At 37.8% G+C, this 19,614-nt stretch overlaps 1 protein-coding gene across 2 annotated transcripts; it reads right to left on the bottom strand.

Moving 5' to 3' along the window:
• Positions 1 to 9,423: 9,423 nt before the first annotated feature.
• On the bottom strand, positions 9,424 to 19,352 carry LOC126975489 (adenylate cyclase type 10-like). Of its 2 annotated transcripts, XM_050823415.1 has the most exons (5): positions 19,040 to 19,352; positions 16,981 to 18,959; positions 14,243 to 16,908; positions 12,820 to 12,984; positions 9,424 to 9,658 (listed from the first exon to the last, which is right to left on the bottom strand). In XM_050823415.1, exons 1-5 carry the CDS (start codon positions 19,327 to 19,329, stop codon positions 9,470 to 9,472), a joined length of 5,289 nt encoding a protein of 1,762 aa, XP_050679372.1. In that variant the 5' UTR covers positions 19,330 to 19,352; the 3' UTR covers positions 9,424 to 9,469. The 2 variants fall into 2 exon arrangements, with proteins under 2 accessions (XP_050679372.1, XP_050679362.1); XM_050823405.1 differs by having other exon boundaries at positions 14,243 to 18,959.
• Positions 19,353 to 19,614: the final 262 nt, after the last annotated feature.

Genomic DNA, 19,614 nt, shown 5'->3' with positions numbered 1-19,614 from the left:
ATTACATAAAACATTTACTATGTTAGTCATAACTTAATATTATTTTGCTTATTATATTTACATAAAATATCTACAAAAGGAGTGAAAACTAGGGTTCATGGGCGATTTCAGGAGGTATGAAATTGTACAACTTCCTTGTACTTACTTAAAGAACAATGGTCTCTAATTTTAAGCTTGGCAAGGAACTGGAGTGCAAGAGTGGTTTAAGCGTAAGCGGGAAACTGTTGATAATATTGTTTTATTGGGGCTTCTAAATTTCGAGAACCACGGTTTTAAAGGGTTTACGGGTTGAATGTCACCTTAAAAGATGCCTTTAGAAGTTTTGGAAATCTGCCATATTATGTTGGACCAACTCTCAAACATCTTTGTTTTCAAGGTTGTGCACAGGTCATGAGAGAAGATTTGAGAATGTTGTTGGTAACCTGTATGAGCAGCTAAACTGGCACAAGCATCGGCATTTTCATTACCAAGTATACCGGTATGGCCTAGTATCTTCGCTAGAACTATGTTGATGTTGAGATTATAGCACTCCTTCAAGGTTTCTCTTAACTTGAGTATAATTGGAAACCTACTTTTTCAGCGACATGGATTTGAGAGGATGGATGGAAAGCAGTACGGTCTGTGCGATGGCAACGCAAGTGTTGCGGTGCGAGAATAACGTCGGCGCTCTCCACGAGGACCAACACCTGACATCCGTACGTTTATCATCGTTCACAATCGAGTAGCTGAACAAGGGATTAGGCGATTACCAGTTGCTCGTGTTTCGCATAGAAGATAAGAATAGAAATTTTATCAGACTAATAATGTGTACAGACGAGGTAAAATTTACGAGAGCGGGGATAACGATTTCTTGCAATTTACACACGATCCGGAAAATTCTCATGCAACAAGACCTGCATCGCTGACACACCCGAGGGGCATCCCGAGAGAAAACCTGAAGGGAAAGCCGCACTGGCCATCCCTTCAACATCTAAAGCAACAGCTGCTACTTCCGCTATGGAGGTGGTGCAAACAGGGTCTATGGAACCCTCCCAAACACACAACATAAGTTACTTCGAGCTCAAATGGGCCCAGGTGAACGCGCCAAAAAACAGGTCTGCTACAACCACTCCCAAATTGGCTCAGCGGCCTAGTGGCTTGGCGAGTGAACCCGGGCTCTCGCGAAAACACAAAAAGTTACTCAAAAAGAAGGAGAAGAGGCGAGCAAAACGTGAGCCCCAAACTCAATCACTCACCTCTCCCCCAAAAACACAAACCGACAGACGAACCGAAACACCAGGACCGTCCACGACAAAAGCCATTTTCCGTAAGACTGTGCTGGAAACCAAGGCGACTGGCCAGTCCGAGAAGGAAAGTGGACAGGACAAAGGCAAAACAAAGAGGGCTAGGCTCGACGAGACCCTACCTCCTCGAGGCGAGCCCATGAAGCCTAGACTGACTCCAGCCCAAGACACGAGATCGACGACTTATGCCGAGGCAGCATCTGCAGACAAACCCAAGGCTGAGCTCGTCATCACATCGGCAACGGGCTATATTACTAAAGAGACGGCTGCCATAGTCGAAAAACACCTGGCGATGCGTTCATCGCGACAGCCAGAAAACAAATAATGACCGTTGAGGGCCCCATCTTCATGCGGAAGCCGACCTACTATGACGGCTCGCTTCGCCTCTACTGTGAAAATCAGGAGGCAGTGGAGTGGACCGTCGGGGTTTGTTCGGAGCTGGATCTGCCAGGGGTGGGCAGACTCACGGTCATAGATGCAAAAGATATACCGAAGATGGTACGCTGCGGCATCCGTCTACCACACGAACACGATGGGGACCAAGTGCTCATTGGTATGTGCCTTAGACTGGGGAACCCATGGGCACAAGTGGAGCGATGGCGTGTCCACACCATTATACCGCAGGATAGGGTGACATTTGTGGTGGTGAGTATCCCCAACGATATCGTGCAAAGTGTACTGGAGAGGAAGCGCCGCCTCGGCTATCGGCTGGGTGCAGTGTAGCTAAAATTCCATGATGCCAAGGGGAGGTTCGTGGATACCCCTATAGATTCTCCGAACGAGTCAGGGGGGATGCGGGTCGCGGCAGCTGCCGCAAAACCTGTAGTCCCACCGTCCCCAAACAAGGAGACCTCACAGGCTGGGTCGAGTCGAGCCGTCGAAACATCAAGCGACGATGAGCTCCTTGACCTGACCAAACTTGGGCTGGGGGAGGAAGATGATCTCAATGGAGCCCCTTTCCCCCAATAAGAAAATACGGATTTTACAATGCAACCTCCATCATAGCATTACTGCGACGGCTCACCTTCGAAGATGGTTGGAGGTTGCATCTACTACACTAGCCATTGCACTGATCCAAGAGCCGTGGATTAGGGGCGGCAACGTATGCGGACTCTCCAATATTGGTGGTAAGCTCTTCCAAAACAATTTCGAAGAGGTGAGAGCCTGCATTTACGTTAAAGGGAATACAAAAATATACAGCCTCTTGTGGATTTCTGTTCCAGAGATCTGTGTGCCATAAGGCTGAATTCCAACCAAGACATAAACAACCTCAACATCGTTATTGCATCAGCCTACATGCATGACGCGGATGCGTTACCACCTGAAGGACTCAACACACTAATCAGATTCTGCGAACATAATGGATGGGAACTGATTCTGTCAACGGACTCCAATGCCCATCATCCGCTATGGGGAATGGAAGCAAGCAACAATAGAGGTAATGATCTAGTTGATTTTCTATTTACTACTAATTTAGATATATTAAACAAAGGTAATGAGCCCACATTTGTGGGTAGGCGGTGCAAAACAATAATTGACTTGACACTGGCAGCCCCCAGAGCCGCTGATCTAATAGCGGGTTGGCATGTCTTATAAGAGGCATCATGCTCTGATCACAGGTGGATTCGCTACGATTTAAAAATTACCAGTAACCCCGATCAACCTACAAGGTACCCGAGGAAGACTGACCAGAGGCTCTATAGATCTCTAGTAGAACTAGAGCTGGGAAAACAGCCGCCTACCACTAGGTTAGACAGCATAGAAACAATTGATCAACAGGTAAGTAACTTAAACAGCACCTTAATAAACTGCTTCCATAAAGCCTGTCCTCTAGTAACACCGGTTACTGGGGTCATACCCAAGGGCTGGTGGGGCGCAAATCTTACAACTTAATCGGTGTCGACTAAGATTAATATTATGTGCGGCCACAGGTCACAGCAATTTTAACAGGCATCTCTTTAATATAGGTGTCACGGACAGCCCTCTATGCAGAGGTTGCCTGGGGGCAGAGGAAACAGCCACTCACGTTCTACTGGAATGCAGTGAGGTGGCAAACTACAGGGCGAAGCACCTGGGGTCACCAGGCGCTTTTCGGGAAGTCTTCCGCGACGTTAAGAGGTTGGGTGACATCTTGGAGGAGCTTGGCTGGTTGGAGTAGCCTCTACCACCCTCGCACGCAAAATAGGCGCATATGACGTCGAGTTGCGGAAAGCTCCCGTATGAAGAAGAAGAAGACCTGCATCGTATCAGCACGAGTTTTCAATCAACGTATGGGTGGCTATGATAGATGATAAACTGAATGGTTCAGTAGAATTGCCACCAAATTTAAATGGCTCCAGAATTCTGGAATGTCTCAATACAATTGTTGCTGCTGAAATGGAGAGCTTGCTACTTGTCTACAGACGGCGGATGTAGCTGTGAAGTGCTCAATATGACCACCGCAGTGTGTTTTGCACCACTATTAGACCCAATCATTGTCTCTTTCTTATTTCCTATAAAAATGTTTCCGTACCCGCTCGCACACAACGCAACAAGCTGGGTTGCTTACCTGCGTTTGCGCCCGTAAGTAAAGGGGTCTATTTGATTAACAATAACTCTTAAATTATTAGACCGAGAGCAGTGATTCGTATACCAATTTTTTAAGCTACTCAAATATAATTATATTTTAGAAAAAAAGATTACACAATTATATAATAAAGCACCCAGAGGTGATCAAATACTGTCCAAAATTAATTTTATCCCTTCAGAAGTCACAAAAAAACAGTAATTTTCCATTTTTTTATTTGCCTTTAAAAAAAGACCAACATTAAGTAAGCCCCTACAGGACGTAAAACTTAAACCACCGTTGTTGTACAAATTAGGATGAATTTGGCTAAGATAATAATAAAAGTAGCTGCAGACTGGTTGGGTTTTAGAATTGACCCCTATATGTGATATTATCTTCTATGAAATAGTTTGTAAATACTATTCCTATAGTTTTATCACTACATGCCGGGACACAGTGTATAGTCTCTTGCTTGTCAAATACAGAATATTATATATTTACATCTGCAAAATCTGTGATATTAAATAAAATTAAAAAAACAGCATCTGCTAAAGACCACACGTTGACACGACGTAATTGAAAACTTCATCGAGACTAAGTTAAAAAAATACGAAATACAATTAGATATATTTTTATAACAATTAGAGCTGAATCAAATTTTTGCTCACAGTTTATTTTCATTCTTTGCAACCTTATGTTAGAAGACATTTTTTGCGCCTATGTGATAAAGATATCCAATACTATCAAGTATTGGATATCTTTACATCTGGCTTTAGGGCGCCGTAGAAAAAATTAAAAAAACAATGGTCAATTTGCTCTGAATCTACTGGACCAAATCAGGTGAAATTTTGTTGGATGGTGACCGATCTACGAAGTAAATAAATATTTAGAAAAATCTAGGGTCGTTTTCGAGGCAGAAAGGAATTAAAAAATAAGATTTGCAAACCTTAATGTTCATAATAATATATCAAATGAAAGGGCTCGGAATGAGAATCTCATAATATATCTTTTGTTGTTATTATTTTAAAATATATAATTTTGATTTAATTCATGAAAGAAGTCGAAAATTGGCCTACCCCCGGTTATACGACTGTTCTTTGTTTCCATGGCGTGATACTACTATACTTCGAGTATTACAACCACTTTGTACCAATAAAACAGTTATACTATGTGTGTAAAAATAGTTAATAAATTACCAAAACAAATAAGAGAGGAGACCGTGTTTAGATTTACATTTAAATTAGTAACGGTAATAAAAATTATTGTTTTTACTCAATACAAGAGTATTATCTGTTTCTTGATTATTTATGTGATTATTTTTTACTACATTATCTCTTAACATTTTATTAAAAAATTAAGTAATTGTATTTTGTAAGGTCTTTTAGGTATGGCTTTACGTTGGCCAACTTGAATGTGTAGATAGGTAATTATTGATTTATGTTAGTTATAATAATAATTATAAAATGAAAACAATGGAATATTTGCATGTTTGTCACGACGAAACATGTGCTTACTCTTAAATTTGTAACAACTTCATCTGTAAATGCTTTTGGCAAATTAAGAACTTTGATATCGCTTGAGTTGACGCCGTTGCTAATGCGTTTATTCTGGCACTCTTATTCAAAAGGCGTTGGATGCCTCCAACATACATTGCTATGCAGACGACAGTACTGGTGATGCCGTATACACGGGTCATGCAATTCTTTCTCGGGAAATCGTTGACCAGTGCCGGAAGAAACTTGTATATCCTATTGAGTCCTCTCTTAAGAAGGTCGCGAAATGGGGTACCAATTTACCCCCAGAAGACTCGAGTTTTCGCGTTTACCAATCTGTCGTAACACTGCTCTCCGACCTTAAAGCCTCGCCTAGTATGTCGGTGATCACTTAACATCAGGTGACCCGTACGCTCGTTTGTCCTCCTCTTACATACAAACGTTATATTGACCAAAATACTCTTGACATGAGCCCAAATCGATGGCATTGTATTATCAATGATAATTGTTAGCAATCTAAGATCCATATTGCCAAGTCCTTCAGCGATTTAAACAATAAAAGGTATGCAAAGCACTAACGGCGTGGAGTGAGAACTCATACTTGTTACAAAATGGCTGACTGACAGAAGGTAGACTCGCTGCGGCGTAAGGTGTGGGTGATGTGAGCCTCAGCCTACGGCCTCGCGCGCCCCGGTTTTATGCATTATTTAAAAGCCGTGAACGAAGCCGAAAAATTTTACATGTCATCAGCCTAGTGAAACTCTACGAAGAAAGCGATTCACTCGATTGTATGAAACGTGCAGTCATTGACAGATTGACATATGACGGCTGTAATCTTGCAAAAAAAGGATATAGCCAAAATCCACTACGCTTTATGCTTACTTACTTTACTTTCAAACATAGCCGGATTATACTTCATGGCCAATTGCGATACTGTAATTTCAAAATTATGTCAAATGACTGCACGTTTCATATTAAACTAAATTTCAAATTTTGCTGAGGCAGTCCCGTTTCCTATTACGTAGTATTTACATCCTCTTTGCATGACATGATCATGATATTATTGGCCATAGGTTTAGCCTAATGTATAACTTGTGTAATGTGTTGCTCTCGCGGGGAATCCCCGCCGCGTACCGGGAAAAACAGAGGAGTCCCCTTTCTAATCTATTCAACAAGTTCAAAAACGTGTTAATTATTTATATAATATGAGCGACAACTCATTTGATTCAAAATAAAGTCTAAAAATTTGCACTTAAAAAAATATACGGGTAAATATTGAAACGGGAGTGGGTCAGGGATTGGAAATAATACTCCGCTTATAGGAACGAGTCTTTATTTGCGTTCACTTTTTCTGAACTTGCACTTCGCCGGTCTGCCGCTGTCCCTCTTGTGGGCGGCGGTACCTTCAACGCGTCACACCGCACCGAACACTAAGTCTCTTCTATCTTCTTCCTCTTGGAACACTTCCACTTTTCACTACTTCTTCTTTTCTTCTTCTTCTTCTTTACACTTCCGAGTCAGAACTAGAACTGCCGTAGGCCACGCTTAGTACGGCTTATATACCCCGGGATCCGTTCTATTTTCAAAATGATTCTCCCATTCCATCTTTAAATTTAAATTGTACTAGAAAATTCGTTTAACTATTTTTATCCTGCTTACACTGTTGAAATTAACAATGTCTTGAAGTCTGACAACTCTCGTCATATACTTCGAAGGGTTGCTACGCAACAATATACTCTCCGAGAGTAAAAAAAAACCTGTTGAATATGTAATTAATATTTAAATATATGGCGTATGTTTATTTATATTAAATTGTTAATATACATCAGAAGTTCAAGAAATTGTCTCCATAATCAAAATAAAAGCACAACTAGAACTTAAAAACGATAATAGCATCGACAGCCTAGAAGGTGTCGTTGATATTATCGTAAAAGTGACGTTTGATTATTTGTCGAGTTTGAATATTCGTCTCTGATATTTTCAACTAGGGGTGGGGTTAGGATCGATAGTATCGAATAATGTTTCGTTCGTTGAATCATCGTCTCGACATTGAATACGATGTAACTAAGAGTAGGATTCGACACGACTAATGCCACGATATATCGAATATCGATTTTAGGAGTAGGCCCCCTGGCCCCATCGTACCGCCGTCATAGGACGATAGCAGGACTCTCCCACATCAAAAAACCCTTGTAGTCATTTACAAAACAGTATTTTCGTAGGTTTAATCGTAAAAAAATACTTTTTTAAAAGTTCATTAAATTTATAATTTGTTAAAATTTTTAACATCCCCAATAAAATTTAAATAAATTGAAATCAGTTTCAATAAGTGATTTCATATTCTATTTTGAATAAATGTATCTGAATTTGAATTTGAAAACAAGTGACGACCCGCTGGTCCCTCAAGGTGACTTATAATGTAATTTGATTACAAATGGTTCAAAATGGCCATTGGTGGCACGTTTGTTGTTTGAAACTGAATAGCTTTAGACTCCGACCATCTAGAAACCGAGACTCGAACGATTTTAAGCTTTTCTCATCAAGACCTTCCCAACAATATATTTTGGGGTCTTGTCGTCGTTGCCATCTTTGTGATTTATATTATACTAGCTTCTATATATTCTTGATAATGTAATGTATGTTCATAGGCACATAATTGAATTTGCTAGAAACTGTCATAACCATAATAGTAACACCAGGAACAGACATAAGCTTATAATGCCTATAATAAATATACTCTAATATATTACTCGGCTAAGTCGAGTTAGTAAGTCTTTAGTGGGGCGATCAAGATCCCAGAAAATGTTCAAAAGAATTGTTAAAAAACGTTTGTGTGGTAAAGATTATAACTTAAATGACTTTCTTAATGATGCCACGGCTTGGGAATGAAGCGAATGCCCTCAGGCTATTTAATAATAAGTTTAATTGTACAATATTACTTTGTAAACATATTTTATGATGAAAAATAAAGCCCGCTGTGTTTGTTGCGCCCTTTCTTCTCAGCCCTGAGGCATTCATTTTGGAATGGGTGGTAGTTTTTTTTGACTTACAATAAGTGATGTCACATCCTATTTTGAATAAAAATATTTGAATTTGAATTTACCCGCGACTTCGTCCGCCTTGAATACTTACTATAAGCAATTTTTTTATCTTTTAGGATACTTTTCAAATAATACACATACAAACTGCTCTTCTTTGATACAGCGCATATCTCTTGTCATTGTGGACACTCACTTTAATAGTATTTCCCTGTGAACTTTAATCTCTTATTTCACCCCCATGGATGTCAAGGTTTGAAAAATGCTCGAACAAATGTTTATAAATTATTTCTTATCAAGTGCCTAAATACACAGTTTCATGATTTTATCTTCGACAATGACGTGTTTTCATACAAACTGCCACCCCTTCATTTTATTCTTTGCAATAAAAGGTAGCCTATTGGGGTCCTTTTTAGGGTTCCGTAGCCAAATGGCAAAAAACGGAACCCTTATAGATTCGTCATGCCTGTCTGTCTGTCCGTCCGTATGTCACAGTCACCTTTTTCCGAATCTGTTATTAGATGTATTTCGTGAACCGCATTAAGATTTTTACACAAAAAAATATCAATGTTGGGGGTTCCCCATACTTAGAATTGAAACTCAATATTTTTGTATCTGTGTATAGGTATTCTAAAATGATATTGAGGTTTCCAAGAGACACTTCCAAAGTGGTAAACAGTGTCCTCCCCCTATAGCTTCTAAAATAAGCGAATTAAAAAACTAAAAAAAATATATGATGTACATTATCCTGCAGACTTCCACCGAAAATTGGTTTGAACGAGATCTAGTAAGTAGTTTTTTCTTAATACGTCGTAAATCGTATTATCAATTATAACTTAATCAAAAAACTACTCTATTATTAAAACATTGATCAAAGTTACATCGAACTACAAGAACTTTTATATTCTTTTAATTGCTGCTACGGAACTTTTCATGGGCAATTCAAGGTTTAGTGTATCTATGAAATAAATTTTATCACAGTCAACTTACATTACCTTTATAATATTAGTAGGGAAGTAAGGATACCTATAGCCTATATGCATACAAATATTACAATGAGGAAGTAATCTTAATTTTAATCATTTATTTCTGATTTTTATTACTAATTATTCACTGACGACTAGTATTTATCCTGTACATGAGCGGATGCCAATTCGTACGAACGTGTTCAAGCGCTCCTCTCCAATGTAAAAATCGCCCAGTTTTCGCGCTGGAAATCCAAAACTGAGAATTGCCCGTGGCTGCCCTTGCTAATTCCTCTTCCAAGTCATTCCTTGTTTTCCTTGATTCCTCTAGTGCCTAAATTAATTAATAATTTTTTTATTTTATACAATTTTAATTTGTACCAAAATTTATGAACGATGCGGGGCTTAGTCCGTTGTTGATTTTTTTTATGAAATTAAGGGACGAAACGAGCAGGACATTCAGCTGATGGTAATTCAGGATTCTTGAAAATCTCAAAAATTGTGAGCGGCACTGTAATTGCGCTCGTCACCTTGGGACATAATATGTTAAGTCTTATTTGCCCAGTAATTTCACTAACTACGGCGCCCATCAGATTGAAACACAGTTATGTTTACACATTACTGCTTCATGGCAGAAATAGGTGCCGTTGTGGTACCCATAATTTGACTTCCTGTGCAAAGGAGCCTCCTTGGTTAAATAAAAATAAATAAATAGAAAGGTCGACATGGCCGTAGGTAGATAACCAAGAATAAATCCGTATTAAATCTTACACGTAATCCGTGCTCAAACTAGCTGAACGTTTTGGTCAAGGAATTGACGCTACTCTCAATTAAAGCAATCAATATTTCAACGCATTTTTGAGAAATTTTCTTCTTCAAAATATATAGTCACGAATCTCGGATTATAAGCGTAGTTAACGAGTCGTGTACTTTTTGTTTTTTAGTTTTACTATTATTTCTTCTCTATTTATTGCCTTTTCGGAGAAAAATATTTTAATGAAATCCTTAAGTATTAAATAAATAAGAAAAGGGATTTACCAGTGGGAGCCATAGAGAATCAGATTTCGTTATTTCCACATCTCCTCTCCGCTTAGCTGCGGTGAAAATGGATGAAGCGGAGAGAAGAGGAGATGTTTTATTTTTCTATAGAATTTTGTGCCGCGGTAACCGAACAAGTGGCGCGGCGGAGCGGAGATGTGTATAGGCGCGCGCCCTTTCCCCGCTCCCTTCTCCCCGCGCCTTGCACACCCGAAAGCGTTACTATAAACACAGGCGAGGAGATGTGAACTGTGTTATACAGCTCACATCTCCTCTCCGCTCTGGTGGAAACTATCCGACAGCTTCGCGGCTTATCTCCTCTCGTCTCCTCTCCTCTCCGCTTTGGTGGAAATCGGGCCTAGCCCTGGGCTCATAGCACAAGATATGTCCCTTTAAATTTTAAAGAATATTTCGTTGTCAACTATGTGTTGAAATATTGTTTTTAATTGAAACTACATTAACGTACAATAAAGTAGACTCACTGTCACACTCAAAAATCATCTGAATCAAAACCTTGCCTACGCGGATTTTAGGCAGAGTTTTCGTTTAGTTGCTTGTGAAGTTGTGAAGCTTTGAATACATCGCCACGCAATGACAAAATGTTCAAAACTGTCCAAATAACAGCATATACACACTAGTAAAGGTTGAAGTGTCGTTTTACAGGTAAGTCCATTTTAAATTAACAAATTTGTGTAACTAACTTGACGTTTTCATTTTGCGAAATAATTATATGTCAATTGTTAAAGCAAAATGTGCTTGCTTAGTGTTCGCATTCGTGCTAAAGAGCGCATAGAACAGAGTTTGAACATGAATTAACAACAGTTATATACAAGTATACAACGCCACTTGGACATTTTTGACGATCTTTTAATAGGCGATGGGGATTATAGTTGTTTCTCCTTCTTCTTAGTCGGACACTCTTGTCAGAGTGGTCGTGGTTGCGCTGACGAGGTACACAGTGGGGTGTTCGGTAGGTCGATGTCCTTTCTGAGGGTAGATCTCCTGATGATGTGCTACCATTTCTGACGGTAAGAGGCGTTGCGAGTACACTGTACCATGGTGGACTCAGTAGCCTTTGTGATGGCGTCTATCCAGCGGGTTGGCAATCGACCGCATACTCTCTTGCCTTCCACCTGGCCCTGAACTACCAGTCTCTCCATCGAGTTCTCAATTCTAAGACGTGACCAAAGAAGTTCAGTATTCTTAGTTGCACAATTGAGGTTAGTCTTTAATATGAAGCTCTTTGAGGATGGATACATTGGTACGAAATGCAGTCCACGGCATCTTTAGGAGGCGTCTCCAGCACCACATCTCTAATGCATCGATTTTATGGCGGTTCTGCAGTCTCAGAGACAAAGTTTCGGCTCCATAGAGAAAGATTGGAAACACAAGGCAGTTCATCAATCTGACTTTAGTCTTCTTGGTAATCCTCCTGTCCCTCCAAATATTTTCCAGTCGTTCCACTGCGAGACCTGGTGATGGCGCACCGTCGTCTGATCTCGTCGCCACATCCTCCAGTACTTGACATAGTAGAACCAGGGTAAAAATAGTTCTGCACCACTTCACAGTTGGCTATATAGTGTAAGTTGGTTCCAATTTGTTCGGCCCGGTCTGCTATCATCATCTTAGTTGTTTATTGTACATCAAAGCGAAACTAGTATCTATTGCTGTCTCTGACCTCTACTATATACCACTGGACTGTCGGCTGTCAAAGTGCTTTTGTGTCTGTTTGATATTCGCCATTTTGGCGCTGTTGGCTATGCAGCGAGAGTCTGCGGTACTAAAACTAGTGATGACAACCTCAGTAAACATCGATAGATGGTGGGAAACTATTTACAAAAGAAATTGTATCCTTTATTACGTTGATTCTTGAAGTACCTATAAATAACACGGAAAACGTACGAAAATAATTCAAAATGCTTCAGAGTATTGTACGTTCCCCCGCAGCCATTTGTATTAAGTCAAAATTAGTTCTCTGAACGCCCGCGAGTAGCGCTTCAAATAGGCACAAAAAGTTTGCTGTCAAACGGCCTGTCCAGTGGTAGGTATGTATACAGGTCAGTGATTCCTTTACTTAAAGCGTTCAAGTTTTTTCTCAAAAACCCTTTTACCTGCAACTCGTCTGAGTCAACTATTAAATTACCTTTTCCAATACCTGACTTATATCTTATCTCGATATTGACAACTTCACTTCATTAAAAGAAAACAACAATTCTACCAAGCGATGAGTAATTTGTTTCATAATTTAGGTTATTTTAGTACTCCATACTAGTGAAAACGTCTTTTTTGATTGTTTGTACTAAATTGTAACAAAAGTTGTGGATAATTGTACTCAACTCATTTAGTGTATGCTAGTCCTCTGTAACATGAATACGCTAGTACATATAATTATTAGTGTATCAGCTGATAGGGAGCGTTAGTAGAACACATGGCAGATTATAATAGTTTATTTTTTACCTGGTTGTTGGCTACTGCAGCATAAGTATATCGCCCGGATAGACTTAAGGATTTCGACTTTAACAAGTACCATCTCGGTGTTATTGCGCGTACAATTTTTACGTCTTGTTCAAGTCTTGTGAGCTCTTTATCAGCCAAAGACCGTAGTTCCATCAAATCAACTACCTGTGCAACATTACCTTCATTATAACATGACGTACTGTCACAATGAGACTGATTAACAAATACTTAGAAACAATGGGTCTTAGATTAAGCTCCAACTTGTTACCACACTACCTAAGAAGAATAGATTTTTTATTACGGCAACTATTAGGTGCTTGTGTGTGTGGCATCTTGACACACAATGGCATCTTTGAAGTTTTGTAACATACGCTTCGTGTAGTTTTACATTGAAATAAATAAAATAGAGGCTCGAGTATGCCCACTTGGGCGTAGTATTAATTGGAGCGCAGCAGAGACGACTAATCCTAAATCTTAGGGATGGATATTATATTTAATAAAAACCTTATCAAAGTATGTACAGATATCTATATCTACTCATAATTTACTTTTTTAACTATTTATATGTACGTTACGCGAACGTCGAAGCGTTTGAGTATTATTAAAGTATTAATTAATAATATTACTGAAGTTGAAAGAGTGGCAATGAGTTCCTTGCCACTTCTCCTAATGATAAAATGTGTTTAGGTATATACAGGATGTTAAAAAAAACCGGTACTACATCATGTGATGTGTCACTACTTGTTACCAATGTAGTATCAAGTAGTGAGAACAAATAAATATTGATTTTCAGGAAATAAGTACATTAAAAGTTTGGACACCTCTGCCTGGGGCTTTTTAATTTTTCCCCGCCCACACACTCATTTCATTCATGTGCCCTGAGGAGGGCGTGCGGGCGGCAGCGATAACGCAAGTTATGTATTAGTAATAAACATTAAAAACCATTAAAGCTTGCCTTATTCGATTGAGCCGCCACACCACGCAGCTGATGCTCGCTATACCCCATTGGACCGAGGTCAAGGCGACGTAAAATAAATAAGTCAGGAGTTCTTAATATTTTTGAAAACATTTAATATGAAATGTTCTTTTTATCATAGAGTTTAATCTAAGGGATTTTGATTTTATATTTGTTAGTGGTGTTTAGGGTTTTTTTTAACATAGTTTTTATATTAAACAAGTGATATACCTTTGATATTAAATATGTGTGGTTCATTGACTAAGTCAATCAACCTTTAGTATATTGTTCTACGCAGAGAAATGGTTAAAGAGATGTCTTTAACTGTTCTGTGGTTCTAGGTTTCCTTTATTATAGTAAAAATATCATTTATGAAAATATTTTTCGACATAATAATATTACTAGCGAATTTTAAAATTTAAACAATTTGTTACATAGCTTCGGAAATAACTATTTACTGCTATTAACCTTTTTGAGATCATCCAGTTTCCCAGCTAGACTTTGTAACATTCCTTCCGCGAGCCTTAACGCGCTAATTATAGTTTTTAGCGAGCCATTGTCATCTTCGGCGTTGCACCAACTCAAGGCCTCTACTTCCAATCGTTTTGCTTTACGTTCTTGCTCAGCTCGCAACCAATATGTCCACAGACCAACAACCAATCGTCTGCGAGATTGTCCACCTGCTTTACCTTTGCGTAATGCGAAATCAGTGTATCTGTTTATATCTTGCGGCGATTCTAATTGAAAACCGCAGTCCAAAATCATATCTATAGATAAAGCGTAGTACCATGTTTCGCATTCTGATACATTTTGTGCGTGATGTAAATCTAATAGGAATTTCATAACATCTATTGCTTCTGTTACTCGTCTACGGCATAGTAATAAGTAGAAAAGGTCAGGTATAATATCTAGTGAAATATTCTCTGCGCATAAAAATTTGCTCACAACCAGGGATCGAAACCCAGATCGAATAGCAGCAGGAAGTTCACCTCTTGCCAACCGTGCGTGAAAAGTAGCGAAAAATATTTTTCCTATAGCGTAAACTTCATCAGCTTGTATAGGTTTAGATAAATTTCTCAACACATTTATAGCACATCGTTCAATGTGTAATGTGTTATCCGCCTTACCATCATCCAGTTCAATTTGAATAGCATTAGTGAATGCATCACATAAATCAATAACTGGACATTCATATCTCTTTACCAAATTTAATGCATGCTGTGCTGCTATGCGTGAGGTTTTCTCATCATCTATTGTTGAGTAGAGTAAAGTAGCTATATTTAAACAAAATATTGAATCAGATTTTAAAATATTGTATTGCCTTTTATATTTTGAGTGTTTTGACTTAACGAAGTTTATAATTTTACTAAAATTTAACTTGATATCATTAACTTTTTTGAGGTTAATCTGATACATATTTGCAGCTCTTTCAATTTGAGTCTTAGCCGCCATATGTTTCCCACCCATTAAATACGCGGCTGCTTTTAATGAAAGAATCTTGCCTGTGTACTTTTTTATGTCAAATTTAGTATAAATACCCATTAATATATCATTATTAATTTTATTTTCAGCGTTTTCTAAGTTAGTGATTGCAGCTTCACAATTGTTTGCCAATATATTAAGCGAACTAAGCTTGATAAGAAATTCTATTACTTTTATCTTTAATTCAGCTTCTTCAGCATGGTGAACAAGTTGTTCATATATAACTATGTTTAATTCTGTGCACGTACATTTTTTGAAATCGATTTTAGAAACGCTTTTTTCAATTTTTATGTGAAACGATCTTTTGTGGTTATCAACAGCCGTGTCTTCTAAGGTGTCTTGAGTATCTAATATTCCAAGATCATGCCAATCACTAAGCTTATTAGCCTCAGCTATAGCCCGAAACATATCAAAAAATGCGTGACCTTCTATAGTATCATTGCTGTGGTTTTCAATGACAACTTTTGACATTGTGACTCTCTTAGTTGATCGCCGTTTATTCTGTTCATCATTACAAATCTCATCATCAACCGGTACTTTGAGTATAGATACTTTGCTGGGCCTTAAACTTTGGTCTGACTTGTGATCTTCTATAGTGCTTTTTGAAGTTGATGATTCTATATCATATATAGAATTATTTTTGGCATGTTGTGTTATAGGAACTATCTCAAACTCATTTTCATTGGGTGAGTCAGAATCGTCATGTTCAATATGAGTTTGCAGTTCGAGTACTCTTTTCGGATTGCAAAACGGAATTTCAGGATAAAAATTCATACTAGATTGGATTATCATGATTGTGCCACCACAGTCAGGACATTTTTGCTTGTTGTTTTCTAAATAATTAACAATACGAGAGTGAAATTCCTTTTTTTGATTTAGTGGCAATAGCTCGTAGCATGTTTTTCTAGCATTTTTACCTCTAAACCGCATTACTTTACAGAATGCATATTTTGGAAGATTTTCGTTAAGCTCTGGATCATGATCAAAACAACATTCACAAGTTATAGCCGCTTGAAATGAAATGTCAGACTTAATACTTACATTAGACCCTAATTTGCGGTTGTAATTTTTGTATCTGATGTTTGCACACGAAAAGATGCGCATGGAAAATAATCTTTTTATGGCTTTTGCAGTCGTTATTGGGTCATTTTCATACATGATACTTTCTAAAAGATCTCTAGATAGTACATTGCCAATAACAGATGATATTTTTAACAACAACTGTTGGTAAGGAGTAAGTGAATCAATCTGAATCATAATTAATGCATCAAGATTTTGAACATTGAATTCCGCATTCAACTCTTGTTTTCTTGTAACAATGCATACTTTTATATCACCTGCTGTATCGGTGTTTTCATTTTCCTGTATGAGCAAATCTAATTTAGGCTGGTCTTCTACATTTAAGGCTATCGGACGTAAAACCGAACTTTCAGGAAATTGTAAATTTTCCTCGTTCAAGTTTTTCAACTCATCCTTATTAATTTGTTTAAATTCTAAGGCTCCGCTTGAAAACAAATGAATTATAAAACTTTCTATTAAGCCAGGCATTCCTTGGCATTTTGTTCTCAGAGCAATACAAAGATCATGTGGTACGGCTTCAACGTCCAATATTTGGCAAGCTAACGGTGCGATCCATTTATAATTCAATGGACCTAAAACAATTTTTCTTATTTTGCTACTAATAAAAACACTATAGAGCCAAGTATGCACAGAACTGAATTTACCACGTGTTACTGTTAAAACTGTATAAATTTTTTTCATATCTAGCATAAGTAACAGGAAATCCCATGACGCAACATCTAAATTTTGAAGATCATCTAAAAATATGATACACGTGACTGGTATAGCCGTTAGGACTTTTTTAAATACTTCTTTGGCTTTTTCTCTTTGTATATCTTCACCATCCACGTACATGCCCTCGGGATAAGCAAAACGCACCTTAATAACATTATTCAAATAACAAAGCTCATCACTATAATGTTTTACCAAATTAACAATTTTTTCCTCTTTTTCGAATCCACCGGCTGGATTTTTTACATCTAATATTTGATCAAATATTTGACTTAGAGCTAAATATTGCGTTGCTGCGTGTATAGAAGTCAAAGAAATGTAACAAACTTTTAGTTTTATACTTCTTGTATATCGTGCCATCCATTCTAAAAGCCGAGTTTTTCCAAATCGAGATTCTCCTATTAGTAACAATGCATCAAAATCCCTAATGGGTGAATTAAAATCTTTGATCCACTTTTGAAAATAGTTGAATTCATCATCCCGATCCAATAATGGTTGAATAACAGGAATATCATACATTTCCTTAACTCTTATATCTTCTGTATATTCAAATATTCTTCCGGGATTTACAATTCCTTTTAATTCAGTAGCAGGTTGCAGCGTAAACCCATTACTAGACATTTTACTTTTGATAAAAGTCGTTTCGTCGCATGTTATTTTATTGCGAAAGCCACACATGAGTCTTGCTGCCTTGTTAACTACTGCTCCAATCACTGTAAATTCTCTTCGTAATGGATGCCCGACTACTCCGCAATATACTGGACCAGTTGTAATACCTATCGATACTTCTAAAACTCCGTCAAGTGCAGACACAGATTTTTTTATGCCACATGCACATTTCAGTGCTGCTTGCGCTTCAGACTCATGTTTAAATCCCCTTAAACCAAATATTACTAGTATCATCACATCTTTGTCAAACAATATTATCTTATTAACGCAACCCATAGATCTATACACAATTTCACATGTTATTTGATACGCATTATTGACTATTGTTATAAGTTGAGCATATGAACATTCTCGTGGCTTCAAAGTTATAAATAATATAGAAACTTGTCTCATTTCGGTTAGATATTTTAGAGGCTGATGAGCATCTATTTGAGTTAGAATAGGCCTTATCATAAATTTTCTAATTTCAGATCCAACATCCTTTTCATCAGCTAACAATATTGTTTTTCGTAAACTTAAAATTTCATTTCGCTTACATATGTCTGCATTACTTAGTTCATTAGGCGATGTGTAAAGTATATCGGGAAGACTTTCGATTGAAATAAAAGTCTTTTTCATTTGTCTCACCATTGCTCCAAAACCTAAGAATGGTTTTGTTACATCCCTCTCACGAGGATCATATAAAATTGATTTTATAGTTACAAGGCCGTTGTCATCAACGACATGGTCGTAATTTCGAGAGTAGCAGTGTCCCCAAGCAGTGGAAGTCAATTTTACTTCTCCGGATGCACAGGCACTTTCGGCTGCTTTTGCTTCTAATACTGGAAGCCCAATAATTATGTAAGTCATATCTATACCGGAGCCAATTGGTGCAAAAAAGAGATTACCGGCTGATATTGCTAGCTTTACCTTAAGATTAACTTTAACATCTGTTTCATAAGAACCAAATGAATGCTGTATAATAAGAGCACACGCAATTGCAGTATGAATAGTGTGATTAATAAACGTTTTCTTATCTGTTTTCCATAAAGCTAGGAATGCATCTCCTGCAAATTTTATTATATCACCCCCATGGCTATAGATAACTTCTATCAGAGATCCAAGGTATGTGTTAAGTGTCACTGTAAGCCTATAAGTACCACCTTCTCCCGAATTTGTATACTTCTCCGATAGAGCTGTGTAGCCTGATACATCAGCCATCAAAAGAACTCCAACGAATCGTTTTACATTCGATTTATCAAATCTGAAATATAAGTATCCATTTAATGATTATTAAACCACCATATAGGCGACACCATATGCATATAATAATCAGATATTTACGTATCCATAAAAAGTAATTCATCAGGTACTAATGTTGATAATATTAATGTTTGTTTTTTGCTCAATTTTACTTCAACATCTTCTTCCGATTTAGTAGTGCATGCTTTCTTATGTAAGAAAAATTCTTCCACCCAATCATTAAGTTCACCAGCTTTAGGTTCTTCATCGTCTTCATTCAAGTCGTCATCTTTGCACGACACTTTCTTGCTAACATTTCGCCACTTATGACTGCTAGCCGAATAGCTTAGGGAACTCCTTCGTGATCTGGTGCGTGGTCTTCGAAAATTCATCGTCGATTTTTATTACATTTATTAGGATTTTTAAACAGTCAGTAAATAATTAATAATATGATTGACATGCCTCATCTAGGAGGCTATGTTTACGTAAAAAATCTTACAGTGGTCGAAAATATTTAAGGTATGTAATGCCTACTATATAATAATAACGAACCATAGAGCATATATAATAAACTGGTTATACTATTGACAAGAGAGTGGGTCAGGGATGGGAAATAACTACTCCGCTTAAAGAAACAAGTCTTTCTTTGAGTTCACTTTTCGAAATTGCACTTCGCC

The sequence above is a fragment of the Leptidea sinapis genome, chromosome 2 (genome assembly GCF_905404315.1).
Source record: "Leptidea sinapis chromosome 2, ilLepSina1.1, whole genome shotgun sequence".
NCBI classification, from domain to species: domain Eukaryota; kingdom Metazoa; phylum Arthropoda; class Insecta; order Lepidoptera; family Pieridae; genus Leptidea; species Leptidea sinapis.
The sequence above is the reverse complement of the archived record's forward strand: the minus strand, read 5'-3'. Positions and strand labels throughout refer to the sequence as shown.